This window comes from Saccostrea echinata, unplaced genomic scaffold (assembly GCF_033153115.1).
Source record: "Saccostrea echinata isolate AGI-Se365-2 ecotype Australia unplaced genomic scaffold, CSIRO_AGI_Sech_v1 ptg000025l, whole genome shotgun sequence".
Classification (NCBI taxonomy): domain Eukaryota; kingdom Metazoa; phylum Mollusca; class Bivalvia; order Ostreida; family Ostreidae; genus Saccostrea; species Saccostrea echinata.
The window spans coordinates 6,680,530-6,697,500 of record NW_026889774.1 but is presented as its reverse complement, the minus strand read 5'-3'; the positions used below and the strand labels follow the sequence as shown (position 1 = coordinate 6,697,500).

Genomic DNA, 16,971 nt, shown 5'->3' with positions numbered 1-16,971 from the left:
TTTTAACGTACTCCCTTTTAAGATTGTAAGTATTTGGTTGTATACGTGTAAATATGGAAATCTCGGCCATTGTCTTAAAACGTGTACACATGCACCCCCCCCCTTCAATATTTAAAAAAAAAAGCAGAAGGATAAACTGTAAAATAAACATAAAGTTTAAAAAAAAATGAATTAAAAGATCTTAGATATATCAATAAATAAATAAAACATAAAAAAAACGTATTCAGTCTTAGGAGAATTTTTTTTAGTTTTTATGGGTAGCTACATTATAGGTTATAAAATAATCAAAAGCACTCGAACAGTGTATAATATCCTATGTAATACAAAATTATAGATACTTTTTTTATGATCTAAAATTCATATAAAAATTGCATCTTTTAATTCCTGTCATATATTTAAAAAATATGTTCTAGAAAGATATTACCCTGACTTACCCTAAGATTTAGGAAAAAAGTAAGAAAAGGTTATATTGGATTATCTGCCCCTTCAAAAACCGGCTTCCGCCAGGTGAAAAGGAAGTCCGAGTGCCACAGAAGCATTTGGATTGAAAACCTGTTGACGGATTTTTATTCATTCAGGGTATCGTATAAAGTGGTTTTCTACTTTCATACTTGATAATTTATTCCAGAATCTACAAATAATTCCAGGAAATCTATTATATGGCACACATTTTACCAAAACATCCTGGACACCCAGACTTAAATGTGTGTATTGAGTATTGCACATGCGGTTGACACATGTGGCGTAATGAACATATTTCAATATTTCAATAGGTAATTCATAATCGAAGAGATCCTAGTCTTGCTGAGGTATAAGTATGAATATCATTGATTTCAATTATTATGTTCGAAACAAAAACATGAAAAAAGTGTTAAAGTAGATCTATTATGTGTATAGCAGCTGTCTATCCGAATTTTCTCAATGTTTGAAGACCAGAGAATTAAAGTTTCACTCAACCATGCGCAACCCTACTCCCTAGCTAAAAATGAAACAACCCTGTTATCACATTTCTTTCGTTTAAATTTCAAAACACAGATAGTCCAGCTCTTTGTTATTTTGTATATGAAATAATTAAACTGAAAGCTTATGAACTGAAAATAGGAACCTAGCCCAATCAACAAGGAAACAGCTTAAACTCATAGTCTTACATAATAATAGAAAGCAGTAATTTATTTTATGCAAGATGATGCATTAAATTCCTCATTCTGAACCTAGACCAAATTAAAGGAAACATCATTTACTCAAAATCTTGCATAATCAGTCAAGAGTGTTACTTGAACTAGTAATATTTAAATGGGCCTGGACACAGATTTGAAGTAATATTTTCTAAAATTTTCTGTATAATATTATGACCTATATGTCAGGTGATGGAGAGTTGCAGATGTAAATATGCACTACATCATGCCTCAACAGGCTCATATGTATCATTAGCATGAATGACAATCCGTGGACAAGAAGTCCATGGTTACTACACTGCGCTAGGTTTGAGAAAATTTGACCTCATCATCTGAGAAATGCCAGAGAATATTTCTTTCACTCAGATCTCGAGATTGAAAAACCCAATGCACCGTAGAAATCAATTAAGCCGCAATTGTTGTGCATGGCAATCTTGCACACTGTAATTGAATGATCGGGGATGGGGGTGGGGGTGGGGGGTTAACAGATATATGTTACTTTCTAAAGTTAAAAGATAATCATTTAATACTTTTATCAAATCTCTGATGTTTTATAAATCGAGTTTTATCTTACTGTTTTCATTTTTGAAAATCATAAGATAAAAAATTCATATATATGTAGATTACTGCTTGTTGTGTTTCTTTTGCGTGTCAGTATATAATATTACCTGAGAAACTTTTGAAAACAGTGTTTCATTTATTAATCTATATATATGCTGCTGTTGGCTTTGGTGGATCACCATTGGTTCCAGCTGAGGCATCTGACAAATTTAACCTTTTTGCAATTGGTTGATGTTTCAGTGGATTTTTATATCGAAAAGCTGTTGGTCAGGAGATGGATGCACTAGACTAAGTTCAAAAGATAAATTAGCAGAAAAGTGGATGGCCCTCGTTTTTGTGACAAGTATTTGGATTAATAACCTATATAAATTTTATACTCTTATACATGTATGTCTTTTATAGAGAAAATGTCGAGAAAAAATGACAAATCTACAGCCCCAGCTGACAAACTGACTCGTATTGCAATTGTGAGCAATGACAAATGTAAGCCAAAAAGATGCAGGCAGGAGTGCAAAAAGTCATGTCCTGTTGTCAGAATGGGTAAGATCCATAAAACTACGGAGCGTACAATACTAAGTCATGTTGGTCAGATGTATACTTATTATACTTTTATTACATGTGTCTCTATCAATGTAACATTAAGTAAAGGTGAAGATCATTCCAAGAGGTTTTAGTTTCATAAATTTGATAGAATTTTATTGTAATTACCTAATTTTTGACAATTGAATACAAAAACATTATTGAGACATTGTGGACACACACTGTGTAAATCCCAGTTAGATAGAAGAATGGTTTTATGTCACTTTTTATCTTAGTAAAAGTATCTCTTTCTAATAATAATTTTTTTCTTTAGGAAAATTATGCATTGAGGTAACTCCTGCAGACAAAATTGCTTTCATTTCTGAGGAGCTCTGTATTGGATGTGGTATCTGTGCCAAGGTAAGATGTCCTCTGAAGAGAATTTTTATTTAATAAATTCTTATCATGAATATTTTTGATTGACCCCCAACATGCTTGATCAAAATTAAAAAGAAACATCCAAAGAACCTCAAATGCATCTTCAATAATTGGACAATTTTTCTGGAACAGGTTGAGAACCATTAAAAGTGTGTTTGTCGTAACAGTGTTTTTTTCTGTATATCTTCTGTAATTTTTTTATGCATTTAATTTAATTAACTTTAAGATATACTTCAAATCATTATACATGTATGTGAAATTTTGGACTGATCATTTGAAATTAAGGAGTATCTCCAAATATTTTTTTTTTTTTTTTAGAAATGTCCTTTTGAAGCTATATCCATCATCAACTTACCCAGTAATCTGGAAAAAGACACAACCCACCGATACAGTGCCAACTCCTTCAAACTTCACAGGTAAATCCTACCACTCAAGATAAAAACCATTTGTTTAAGTTCTCAATATGATTATGTAAGTGATAAAAAAGCATAAAAATGCACAATGCTTCTTATACCCCCTGCTTGAAAATAGGGAGGGGGGTATATAATAATAGGGGTGTTTGTCAGTACGTCCATCCATTACATCTTGCCATTATTCTCATATGGGAGAGGGGTGTCATTTTTGCCAGCTCAGTGCTCACAGTATCTTTAGTTTTCACATTAAGATTAATTTAGTTTATCATTTGGTTTATAATTATCATGGTTATAGACACTTTTACTCATTCATACACAATAATTTATCGTTTTTTTCTCCAGACTTCCAATTCCCAGACCAGGAGAGGTGCTGGGTTTGGTCGGCACCAATGGTATTGGAAAGTCCACTGCACTGAAAATTTTGGCAGGAAAACAGAAACCAAACTTAGGACGCTTCAATGTAAGAATTTGAAATGTGTACCATATAGATGTAAAAGGATTAATGCATGCCATACATATTCTTTCCTGTGTTCTTAAAAAAGAAGATACAGTACAAATTGGATGTTAGGAAAATGCTTCATTTTTTTACATAAATCAATATTATATATAGCTGTAAAATACAGGAAATTGATTATGAAGTCATAATGGATCAGTTTAGCCATGCACAGGGGCTGACAAATCCCATTGCCCGACGTCCGGGGCTAGTGAATTTTAAGGGTGGGCAAGTGGGATATCTATCAACCACTTGCCCATGGGCAAGTAACTTGAAAAAATAAAATCCATATGTAAGTCATAGATCTAAAGCTTTGTAGAGGGGTTTGTATGATCTACTCAGTATTTTTCTTCCATTTGTTTTGAAATATATATAAATATGATAGTAGTTTATGGTGGTACAAGCAAATATCCAGGTAGGACAAGTGAATTTTGATCCTGCACTTGCCCTTGGACAAGTTCCTAAAAAATTCATTTGTCAGTCCCTGCATGCAACAGTTCATTCTGTCACCAGGTAACAGTTTGACTGTTTAACAATAGGCAAAATCACTAAAATAAATCAGGAAACAGTTGGAAATGCCTAACTACAATTTATATAAAGATTAGGTAATCATAAAACTTGGTTACAAAGACCTTGCCAATAAGGAAATGTGTGTTTTAAGGAAACTTTTATGAATCCTCTAGAAGGCTTTGCACTATTTTCTTATATGGATATAAAGATCTTTGATATACATTTGTAAAGAAGCAAAATTCAGAGTCGCTTTGATTTAAGGATTCACTTTCTAATTTGTTGGGTATGCCAGGTCATTAACAATAATTGGAAACATGGGGTAATTTGCATAAAGGGTGAAGCCAATTTCAAACTACAGTAAATGGCATACTCCAAAAAAACTAAATTTACAATGATGTGGGAAATAAAAATGTAAATATGAATAAAAAAATGCTGTCTTGTAGAATTGAAATACTCGAGGTATTTCATGTTAATTTTCATAGTCCCTGCTCACTGACATCAGACACAATGACAGCCAAAAATTGACATGCATATTAGGCATCTGACCTTTCACTAGGTGAAATTTACATTCAGTTGTAAATATATTGAGAAATTAAGACACTTAACTTTCAAAGAAGTATCTCAACAAAAAAAAAACCCAGTTGGAAATGTAAAAGATTTGTACATGCGTTTCTGTATTGTTTGTTTACACCCATTTATCACATTGACAGGATCCTCCTGACTGGACAGAGATCCTGACCTACTTCCGAGGATCAGAACTGCAAAACTTCTTCACAAAAATCCTTGAGGATGATCTGAAGGCCATTATTAAGCCTCAGTATGTAGATCAGATCCCAAAGGCCGTCAAGGTACAGTGCCATTTCTTCTGACATCTATTTGTCTTTTTTTTTCCTAATTTGATTTTATTTTTGGTTGTTTTGTTACTTAATTAAATACATGTACAACATTTTTTTTTGTTTAATGAATGGTTTCCAAATGAGTTATTGAAAATGTCTTTCCTAACATGATACATATACTGGCTACTTGTATTAAATGTTTTAAATTTGTAAAGCTGCACTGATGATTACAATATTATATTGATAAATTTTGTCTTTCAATTTCCACTTCTTTGTAAATTTTAGAGAAGGGAAGAAAAAAAAATATTTCTCTCTCTCTTTTTTTTCAGGGATCTGTTCAGCAGTTACTGGACAAAAAGGATGACCTAGGAAATCAGACAGAAGTGTGTAAACAACTGGGTATGTTCAGGTTCATGAGAAAATTTTGAACTATGTTTTGTTTGTTTGTTTTGTTTTCGTTTTGAACAGGACATACTTATTCATAGAATTCCCACTACAAAGGGGGGAAAATCCATTTCAATTTTAAAATTTTTCTAGCCTTAAACATTGAACTTTTTTGTGTATACTTGTATTAGCTTTTTAGCTATTTATAATTTTCATTTCTGTCAAAATAAATCTTTCATTATATGTATTGACAGTGTAAAAAGAAAAAAAATTCTTCTTCGTAGATCTAGTAAATGTCAAAGACAGAAATGTGGAGGATCTATCAGGAGGGGAACTTCAGAGGTTTGCTTGTGCCATGGTGTGTATACAGAAGGCTGATATGTAAGTGTTCTGTTAAACAATTTAATTAATTATTGCCTGTAAATAGGGATGCATTGAACATGTTGTTATTTCCTTCTAAACTTTTTTGTTATTTCCTTCTAAACCTTTTTGTTGATAAGGAATGTAAAATAAAAAATTCCATCCATTTTCTCTTTCTGATTCACACACACACAAAAATGATAATTAGAAAATGATTCCATAAAATAATTTGATGCAAATCTTTAAATTGGCTGTAATTTTCATGATTTTATGAACTAAGAATTTCCTTTAATTTCTACTATAAATCCCTAGAATACATGTAGGTCAGTATTGTAATTTGCAAAGGGGAAACAAATTACACCAGACCTGAGGTAAAGTTTGATTTGTAAATACATTGTACATAATTGCAAATGAAAGATGATTACAGATGAAAATTTGTTTTCTTCAAGTTCATGGAGTTCAGCAATGTTTGATTTGAGCATACATTATAGTAAGAGTCTACTAAAGCCACTAAAGATATTTTAGGCAAAAAATATGCATACAAAATCTTATATCTTCATGATGTAGGGAATTTTCTTAGACTTCAAATTTCTCAAATACATGTACATGTAATGGACAGATCTTCCTCTATAGGTAATACAATGTATATTTATATTCCCTCTTCTGAATTTGGTGAAACATTTAATTTGTATATCCTAAACTGTATTGCTGGTGATGATATGATAAATTGCTGTTCACATTCATAAAAATTGTGTTGACAACAATCATAGCCACTGAAGCAAGTTCCTGTACATGTATAATCTGAAAGTAATTTGCAATTCCACTAGTACTTCTGTATGAATTCTAGAAGAATTCTGTTCAGAATGGTAAAAAATTTTAATAGTCAAAACTGAGAGAAAGCATTCTCCTTATTTATGCAGGGATTCTGGTATATGTATGAAGTGTATATGTAAGATATGAGTCTGATGACTTAAAATGTCAGCAAGCCACTCACTGTTGATCATCATAGATCATAAAGGCAGTTGACTACTTACGGTGTCATCAGAAATTAGTTGTTAGGGAAGATATTGATGAAACCAGTGACATACAGTGCATAGTCCAATAAAATTGGATGTTTTAATAGCAGGAGGTTGAGTAAAATAAATTTTACTACTCAAATAAATTTTATTAAGTTCTTTGTTTTTTCAGTTTCATGTTTGATGAGCCCTCAAGTTACCTGGACGTCAAACAGAGACTGAAGGCTGCCCTGGCTATCCGACAATTGATTCATCCAGACAAGTTCATCATTGTGGTAGAACATGACTTGTCTGTGTTGGATTATCTCTCAGACTTTATCTGTTGTCTCTATGGAGTTCCCGGGGCCTATGGGGTTGTTACTATGCCTTTCAGTGTCAGAGAAGGTGTGAATTCATGTAACATATGATGTATTATATTTTTCAAATAATAACTTACAAGAATCTTTTGGTCAGGAAGTCAGAATATATTTAAGTAAAGTAGCAGTTCATTTAAAACCATTCTGAAGAACTGAGGTATTGAATCATACTACACATAGTTTATGCTTAGCAGATTTTTAAAAATAATTTGGATCTTCAGGAGACATAATATATTATTAGGTTATTCAAATGATGGATATACATGTATTAAAAAAAAATATTTTTATTTATGTTCCACTTTGAAAAAAAATTGCCAATATATAAAAATGCAAAAAAAATTTCATTCTGTGTTCAGGAATCAACATTTTCTTGGATGGATTTGTCCCGACAGAAAATCTAAGGTTCAGAGAGTCGTCCTTGACATTCAAGGTCGCAGAAACAGCCTTGGAAGAAGAAATCAAGAGGATGTGTAGATATGAATATCCAGACATGATGAAAAAGATGGGTAGGTTACTCAGGCGAAAGTGGACCCAACTTTTAAAATTGACAAACATCTTGGGCTCTGCCAAGTTATTTCATTATGAGCATGTGTGCCATTTCAAGATTTAATTCCTAAAAACAGAAATGAAGTTCATATTCTACTCAGCAATTATTAGACAATATCTTCATTGTAATTTTTCTTAGTCTATGCAAGTACATTCTTTACTTGTAATACATTCAAATTTCTATTTATATACATGTTTGGAATATTTAAATTTTTTTACCAGGAATTTAAAACATAATAGTACATGTATATCAGTATCTTGAGTTTGTTACATGGTGTATGAGTTCTTATTTTAAAAGATAAATACAGTTTACTATTTACATGTTGGTTATTGCAGGAAGTTTTGAACTCAGGGTTGGTAGTGGACAGTTCACAGATTCAGAAATCATTGTGATGTTGGGTGAGAATGGAACAGGGAAGACGACATTTATCAGAATGCTGGCAGGAAAACTGACACCAGACGAAGGAGGTTTGTTATAGATAAATCAATTATATGGTTGACTATTTCAAATGCAAGTAGGGTGAATTTACCATGCATCGGACACCCTTGTATCTCAACAAGGTCTAGCGATATCATTATCGACTGAATACTATCAAAATAGAGCTTAACATATAGTGGTTGATTGCAATATGAATTTGAGACACAATTATGTGCTATTTATTGAGACAATATAACTAAAAACCGATTTTTTTCAAATGACTCGGAATTCACCATGGATCGGACAAACGGTATTTGAACTGAAAAAAATACCTACCTTTATCACGGGGCTTTAAAATTATTGATATGGAAATACTTTTATCTTTTATTTAAAAATTAACCTTCAACTTAAATTTAATAGACAATATCATTGCACAAATGTGGAGAGATTTTAGTTGCCTTACATTGCCTTAGAATGAGCTTTAAAATGTTAATTATATGTCAATTCGCACCTTTGTCTAGTGGGTTATTATACTCTGGTTTGTAGAAATAAATTGAGTCTAACTCTAGACGTCATATATCGATAACTTGTATTTTCACTGAAAGTTTAGAGTTTTTGTTTTCCATTTCCGCAAAAAACAGCTGTCAGTTGGGTTTAATATGAAAATGGAAATGATTACCCATGCATTGGAAAGTGTCCGATGCATGGTTAATTTGTTTACGATGTACAGTGAAATGAACATACTAGTAAAAATCACCTCTAAAAATAATTATATAAACATTGTTGTGAAATTTCTTTGAAAATCTGTAAATTTACCAACCATTGACAAATTTCACCTAAGTCCGAATCGTTCTGTTGAAGTCTAATTAAAAGAACGACAACTCTAAAAATTTGCAAAATTGTAAAATTCTGGTTACTCCCCTTTGATGATGTAAAATATGACATAACTTCAAGACCATTCTCGGGTTATTTCAATCACAACACGATAAAAAAAATTGGCATCAATAAAAAGTTTAAATCTTCAGCTTTAAGATAGAATCAAGTAAAAATGCGGGAATGTTCAGGTTTAAAGAAAGTTTATTGCTTAAAGTTGTCCGAAGCAAGGTATGTGTCCGATGCATGGTTAACTCACCCTAATTTCAAATCTCTCAGGAACCTGTATTTATGAATGATAAAAGGGTTACCAAATAGGGATTCTCTCAAATCATTGCTGTGCAAGTCTTTACCATTATTGAACTCAGGTGTTTGTAGAACATTTTCACTGTAACGAAAAAAGGATTTTGTTAACAAACAATGAGATGATAGAAGCTTACCATGTTTATCATGGAAAACACTGAACACTGAGATACATGTAAACTCCTAAAAATGACATTTCCAGTGTAGATTTTGCTCTCATGTGAAATGTACAGCATGCAACACTGTCTGACATTCTGTGTGACATGAATACAAGCATGTCACCTCCTACTTAGTCCACACTATTTATGAAACTTGAATAATGAAGGACAAGCAGAAAGCTGCAGAATATTTGTAGTGTAATTCATAGGTTTAACTTACAGAGCCTATTAATTTGTTAAAGCCTTTTCTTGAGTTTTAATTTTTGTTCACCATGTTTATTCTCCCCACAGGGCCATGCCCAATGTTAAATGTAAGCTACAAGCCACAGAAGATTAGCCCCAAGTCCCAGGGTACTGTGAGACAGCTACTGCATGAAAGAATCAGGGATGCTTATGTACACCCACAGTTTGTGACAGATGTCATGAAGCCTCTCATGATAGAAAACATCATTGACCAAGAGGTAAGTTTTATTAAATTGACAGATGATGTGGCCCAAACAGGTTATATTGTAGTTTGGATGTATCTACAAATAGGCAACATAATCATATTTTCATACATTGAAAAAAATGAGTGTTTGTTCTTCATATAATAGTTGATGTGTTGTGTCTGCAGGTTCAGAACTTGTCTGGAGGAGAGTTACAGAGAGTGGCCTTAGCTCTGTGTCTAGGAAAACCAGCAGACGTGTACCTGATTGATGAGCCATCTGCTTATCTGGATTCTGAACAGCGTCTGCATGCTGCAAAAGTCATCAAGAGGTCAATACAGTTTTTATGTTCTTTATGATAGGGTTTAAGTTTTCTTTATTAAATTCTGGTTGTCATTAGCAAGATTAATTTTGTAACTTGTAAAAGGAAAGTTTTACATTTACAATGAGATTACATTGTTAATGCCTATCAGTATTTTAATAGCTTGCCGAATTATTTTGGAAGAAACTAAATTTGAATTTTAGTATCTGCATTATTGTTGAGCAGAATACCTGAGGTATGCTGAAGTGAGTCAGCAGTTCTGACCTTATAATGCATTTGAGCTAAATCTCAAACTCTACAACATCTTGAAGAGTACACCATGTTCGAGATATTCCATTTCCTGGAAATCTTGAAAAATACTGCCATGATTGAAATATTTCAAAGTCTTGGCTTGCTGGAAGAGTACAGCCATGTTCAATGTTCAGAGGTTTTAATGTATACTGTAGTTGATAGATGGTTGACAATGACTGCGATATTTCAACCAAGAACTGCATAAGTTAGAAGTTTGTTCAAAGCCTTCGTCAGCAAAATATAATGAATGTACTTTTCACATGAATATTATCTACAATGTAATAGATACCCTTACTGCCTTGCAACGGAATTTTATGATACCTACTTAAATCATTGCGTTTTTCTGCCTGTATGCAAAGTTAAGCTGTCAGAGCATTTCACTTTCTGACTTGTTGAAAGGGTATCTATACCAAACTTGCTCTGCATTTGCGAATACTAACTGAAATGCATATTTTGAATGTGCCTTTGCAGGGGTATTAGTTCTGTTAGGACAACTCAGATTTAATCTATTATGTTCATTATTGATAAATTTTTTTCTTTCTCTTCAGATTTATTTTGCATGCCAAGAAGACTGCCTTTGTAGTGGAGCACGATTTCATCATGGCTACATACCTTGCCGACCGGGTTGTGGTCTTTGATGGATCTCCTTCTATCAGTACAAAGGCTAATAGGTAAAGCTCTTTTTCTATCAAATTTGAGTGAATAAATGATGGAGTTGCTTTGTACTTTGAGGATTTCATCGACTTGGTAAATTATAAATAAAGTTTTTCCTGAGCTGATATTCCTCTTTGAAGCAACTTTGAAAATTATTAAAATACTGCTAACTGCTAATGAGACTATCTTGTAGCACTTTCTGAAGGAAATACATGTATATATTCTTTAATTTCATATCCATTACAAATTGATTTTGAAATCTAATGTCTCACATTGAAGGATATAACAACCCTTGTGTTTTGAAATACATGTGCATGTACAAATTATGTATTTTTAAATGGGCTGATGATGAATTTCTTTCTGACACATTTTGAGTAGATATGTTAATGAATCTTGCATGCTAAAGATCATCCTTTACTGAGTACGATTATTGTTCTCAGCTTGAGGATGTGGGTAGTAATTTGCTTCATTATTGTTTTACAGTCCTCAGTCACTTTTGAATGGAATGAATAACTTCCTTGAATCCCTGGACATCACATTCAGACGAGATCCCAACAACTTCAGACCCCGAATCAACAAACTCAACTCTGTCAAGGTAACAGGGCAGTAGAAGAATGAATAAAGAAGATTGTTTTGAATCTGATTTTATTAATGTTGTTGATTTCTAAGCTGTAGGTTTTGGTGTAAGAGGATCTCTGCAAGTCAATTTCAAGGACATGCAGATTTCATTTTAACTTTATTAAATTAATGCTCTTTAAGAAGAGATTTTGTTAAGGAAAGTACAATTCAAGAGGAATTAGAAATTAAGTTCTTTTTTTTTTTCCAATGGTTAGACTTTTTTTAATCAATGGAGTTTGATCCTTATTTAACAAAAAGGCTGTTTGACATTGGTTAGAAACATGTATTTCTTTGCATATAGTATATGTAAAGTAAATCACATGGATTGAAGTGAGGGTTGAAATATGGGTATTGACATTAAGTCTGGTTTTCTTTTTGTAGGACACTGAACAGAAGAAGAGTGGTAACTTCTTTTTCTTGGAGGACTGAAACTAGGTCAGTACGACCCTGGAGCTCGTTAGCTTGGGCTCTCCGAGCTCTAACATTGTGTTCTGGTGCCTGGCTGTTATTCTACAAGAAAATGGTGGATGAGTTTGTTACACATACAAATTAAAAAAGAGATAATCTTGGAAAACCTTTCAAAACTTGATATTAAATTATGAATTGTATTTGCAATTGTCTGTAATTTTGCATTGTGCCCAAAGATGTTATTCATGATGAAGGTTATTTTGGTGTTGTTAAAAACTTTATAATGTAAAAATTAACAGTTATAGGTCTACATGTATATAATGGTTATGACAAATTCCTTATTAGAATATGCAGAATAAGAAAAAAGAAAAACAAGAGAGAACTTAATATTCTGCTCATTGACCAACTGATCAAAAAAAAAAAATGAAATTAAGATCTTGACCTTGAATACTGTACATGCGTCAACTTGATATATTTTGAGACAAGTAGATATACTTTTATAAATCCTTTTAGAAGTATACTGATGTAGACCAAGAGAGTATGGCCAGACACAATTTTATTTTTCAATATTATGGTTATTACAGACATTTTTGACAAAAAATGGTTAAAGGTTATATTTACTGCACACTGCTGGTGTGCTGATCTTTATGCATTGTGATAGAAATGTGACAATGACTTCTTTGTTTTTCTCAAATTTGAAATCTGAATATACCAAACTACTGTTACCTCAAAGAGTATCAAACAAAGTTTCCCCCAAGTGACGCTGTTTGCTTTCAGACTTTCTTAAATTGCCCCTTTTATTTCCAGTTTACATTGAAGGTGCAGTTGAATGTAAATTATTTTTAATTTTTGTTGAATTTATTGGTAGGTGCAATTGTGAAAAAAAACAACAACAAAGAATTTCATTTTGATATTTCAATAAATGATCTAAGCAAGTAAATTATGAAATTTACTTATAAATTTGGCTCAGAGTAATGTGATATGAAAGTTTGTTCGTCATGGGCTGGAATCATCAGTTTTGTACTAGGTTACTGAAATGGAAGAAATGGTTTCCATTTTACGAAGGATGGGCTCTGGACCTGTTCTTCTCTGAGTGGACAAATGTAACACTACAGCACATGGTTGAGGACAATCTTCATTATTATATGTGGTTGAGAGGGGTGTTGATCGTAGGAGGGGGAGGGGCTTTTTGTTATGGAACATGATAAAGATATCTTTAATTATAAAATTTTATCATATGATTGAATAATTCTTGCTCTGATTAGTTGAGATCCAATATTGTACCAATAAATTTATACGTTTAAAAAGCTATGACTAGCGCCTTGCGCCCCCCTTCCCAATAAAAAAGAGGACACTGCTCCAAACTCCCAATTTTTATTTGGGAGGATGTTAGTGTCCATTGGTTGGGGGGACCAGCTTTTCAATGAGCATTTTAAGACTAAATTAATAGTGAATAAAAATATGAAAATATGTTCAGAAAAAAGTGTGGGAGGCAGGCAGGCCCCCTCCTCCAATGTTGAGTTCACCAGAGTGGCAGTCGGGTGCAAGTGAAATAACTTTCCAGTACTTTTATCAAATTGAGGTTCTCGATCTATTTTTAGTCCAATATAGGGGAAATAAATACCTTTGTTCTCATGTTCTGAACATAACGTAGTATTTTTTCTACAATGTTGTATATCTCAGCCAATCAAAGATGAAGGAATTATTCAATCATATAATAAAAAGGTTAGCTCCTGCAAAAAATCTCGATTTGATATTTTTATTTGTATCTTTGGTCTGACAGCAGAATTTTCCGATTTTATCACATTGAGTTATAAATGATTTTACAATACTGGATGAAAAATGGTCATAATGATAGAGCGTTTATAATGTTTTAAATAATACAATTTTTTCATTCATACAATAGGCTGCATGTATGCCTAGAATCAGATTGTTTCTCCTTATAACATCCTTCACATTTCAAGACGCCACAAAAAAATGGGTCATTTATATATCAAGTATTTCCGTATTGTATGACTTGTCTCATCGTAAACTCTAAGCTTGCATATATTTATTTTGTTGTTGACTCATTGCCCTGCGACGTTCTTCTTCCCTGCACTTGAAACAATTAAAACAGAGACACGACGCCTCAGGGTCCGCATGATAGGCACACGGACAAAATTCACAGAAACACAGTAAGACCCTCAGTATCTCCAACATGCACAGGGTCATGTCAATAATAGCTACCACAGAAGTGACCACTCCATACCACTCCCGAAAATCCGCCACATAAAAAATGAACAAGGCGTGGACGAAGGTAGTTATTTTGAAAGATACAAAAATCAGTCTCCATATTTTAGGGTGGTAAGCATTTGCTATGGCCTCCCATTTCTTTCCGGCGATCACAGACAGTGTAATTAACAAAGCAAGAACAATGCCTACGTAACATAGAATGGGGATCTTATACGTGTCCGTCCATTCTGGGAGTCCGAGTTTGAGCCACAGGAATATAACTGCCCCTGCGTCTATTACATACCCGATCCAGACTCGAACAACGAATATAATCACCCACTTCTTTGGCTCCTCGCTGAGTTTTTTATCCACATATCTAGAAATAACACAATTAGCTAAGCATAGCACTATATCTCCGTTATTTCTACAACATTCCGACATTGCTGCTTACTCAGGTTTCGTTGTCTGTTTAAACCTACACACACTACATTCACCTAATGTAAATCATCTGACCAAGTCATTATTAGTAATATCAACTTCTTTCAAGAGGTCCTGATATACATGTAGGTCGAGTTCAAATGTTGAAAGTTTGCCTACGGACTGAACTTTTCTTTGTATTTTAGAAAATATACATGTGACCCCAGGTTACAATATGTAGTCAATATGAATTTATCAATTATGTCCTTTGTACATGTACTTTCACTTTTATTGACTTGTTCTGTACACAGTCTTGCTCGACTGTGGAACGTATTTACCTGATGTTTGCTTTTTACGTTTCCAAGGGCAGCGACAAATAACTGATTCCTTTAAAATTCAGTACCAGTGTACATGAAGTCTGTGTAGTATTCCAGAGAGTAAGAAAAAAATACTCGCGTATTCATAAGAAAGAAATTAATTACATGTATTCGTATAAAGTAGCCAAGTCTGCAGGAGTAATTTGGATGCACAAGAATGAATAATGATGTCAATGGAAAAAATAAAATAAATGAACATGTAAATTATAAACAAATTAATTATGATAATTAAATGAATGTTATAAATCTATAAAGCCCAGCTGTTTGCAAGCACACGTGGTAAATACTAGTATTCATGTATTGTGAAAATTTTTTATATTCTTGCAGATGGAATAATACACCAGTCTGGGCTCTGTCTAATATATGTAGTAATCAATTAGGTTTGATGACGATTACTTGTATATCATTATGCATGTAAATTAGAATGCAAAACAATTAGACATGTATCATTCAAAAAAAAAAATTATTCTCTATTTTCTTTTAAATTCTAATCATTTTTTTTTATCTATTTATGTTTTACTTATTTATTAATCTATATTTTTAATATTATTAGTTATACGTGTATAAATGTTTAAGACCACGGTGGAGATTCCTATTCTTACATAGTGCAATTACAAGCTGAAAAGGAGGTTACAGCTAGTAAAATTCGATCCTTACTTGATCTACTCACCATGAATTAACAACGCTAAATATACGAATATATGTGGGGTGAGTGGGTTAAAGATTCTATAACTTTTATTATATTAAGGAGCGCAATATAAAGCCGTTAAAAATAGTTCATTATACATAGGAGAGACAGGTTGCAAAGAACTTAACAATGAAAACTCTTGGGGGGGGGGGGGTATAGAATTTTGCTATAGTAAATGTTCCTTTAGATGTTGGTTGCCCCCCTTTTTTTTGATGTTGTAAGGCCGATCACTGGCAAATTCCAATTTGGACAGTAAATTAGCTTCTTTTTTTCTAGATTGCCAGATGTTTTGGGAAGTTGCCCCCCCCCCCCCCCAATGCACTTTTGAAACCGTTGCTACGGGCCCGCCTTTGCAATATTGGAGCATCCAATTCTTCCCGTATCAACGCGAAGTCTCGAACGCTGGATTGTAAAATTTCATTCATCCATATTTTCTGGATTTGTAAACCCCCGCCATTTAGTTGCAACTTTTTGAACAAAATAATATATATCATATATGTACAATGAAGTATATGTACATAATTACTGTATATAGGCTTCTGCCAGAAAAAGAAGTTTGATAGAGTGCTACTGAAGCTTTTAGAATGAAAGTCTGTTAGGGAAAAAAACTTCTTCAGTTCAGCGTTCCATCTTCTTTGGAAGGGCGGGGGAAGGGTGGGGGTGGGGTGGGGGTCTAAAGTGAAGCCTTGTCTTCGATGTTTCGTAGAATTATTTCTATGTTTAAAACGTGTTACTTTAATTGATCAATTTAATTAATCATTTAACATGGAGTTGTTTAGCTTCTCCCGACTATTTAGAACATCCATTTGCATTAACATTCTAAATTTAAATGATATAATTCAAATTTTAATAATTTATTCAATTATAATTTTTAGTACATATATTTATAATTTATAAAATACTGTATGGTATATATGCACTGTTTAACAAGCTACAAAAAGGCTGTAATCAAGTAATTATTACATACTCAGTATCTAGTTATGAACAAAACAACAATCTGTAAACAACGCAGTTTATTGGCTAGGCTATTAAATATCACATGACTTTAAACCGGTATTTATTATTTTGCTTTATGAACATGTGTGTTCTATAATACGGCATGCATATATATTCAGATTAATTTTTTAAATCAATTTCCAGTGTTTGCAAATCAATCTAGATATTACTACAGCAATAGGCATAATATAATGAACGTATTCAC

At 32.9% G+C, this 16,971-nt stretch overlaps 1 protein-coding gene across 1 annotated transcript; it reads left to right on the top strand.

Annotated features, from left to right (window-relative positions):
* Positions 1 to 482: 482 nt before the first annotated feature.
* LOC133191921 (ATP-binding cassette sub-family E member 1) lies at positions 483 to 13,010 on the top strand. The gene is made up of 16 exons (XM_061327682.1): positions 483 to 579; positions 2,139 to 2,276; positions 2,590 to 2,675; positions 3,012 to 3,109; positions 3,449 to 3,566; positions 4,820 to 4,957; positions 5,275 to 5,344; positions 5,614 to 5,710; positions 6,878 to 7,089; positions 7,418 to 7,567; positions 7,944 to 8,075; positions 9,651 to 9,820; positions 9,973 to 10,115; positions 10,946 to 11,068; positions 11,535 to 11,646; positions 12,051 to 13,010. The coding sequence occupies exons 2-16, from the start codon at positions 2,144 to 2,146 to the stop codon at positions 12,096 to 12,098; spliced, it is 1,830 nt and encodes a 609-aa protein (XP_061183666.1). The 5' UTR covers positions 483 to 579; positions 2,139 to 2,143; the 3' UTR covers positions 12,099 to 13,010.
* Positions 13,011 to 16,971: the final 3,961 nt, after the last annotated feature.

What these genes read in the sequence shown, in the direction of transcription:
- LOC133191921 (XM_061327682.1), top strand. Translation starts at nt 2,144, where the DNA reads ATGTCGAGAAAAAATGACAAATCTACAGCCCCAGCTGACAAACTGACT. An exon ending in GATGTGGTATCTGTGCCAAG is followed by an intron (nt 2,676 to 3,011) that starts GTAAGATGTCCT and finishes TTTTTTTTTTAG; the next exon opens with AAATGTCCTTTTGAAGCTAT. An exon ending in AAAACATCATTGACCAAGAG is followed by an intron (nt 9,821 to 9,972) that starts GTAAGTTTTATT and finishes TTGTGTCTGCAG; the next exon opens with GTTCAGAACTTGTCTGGAGG.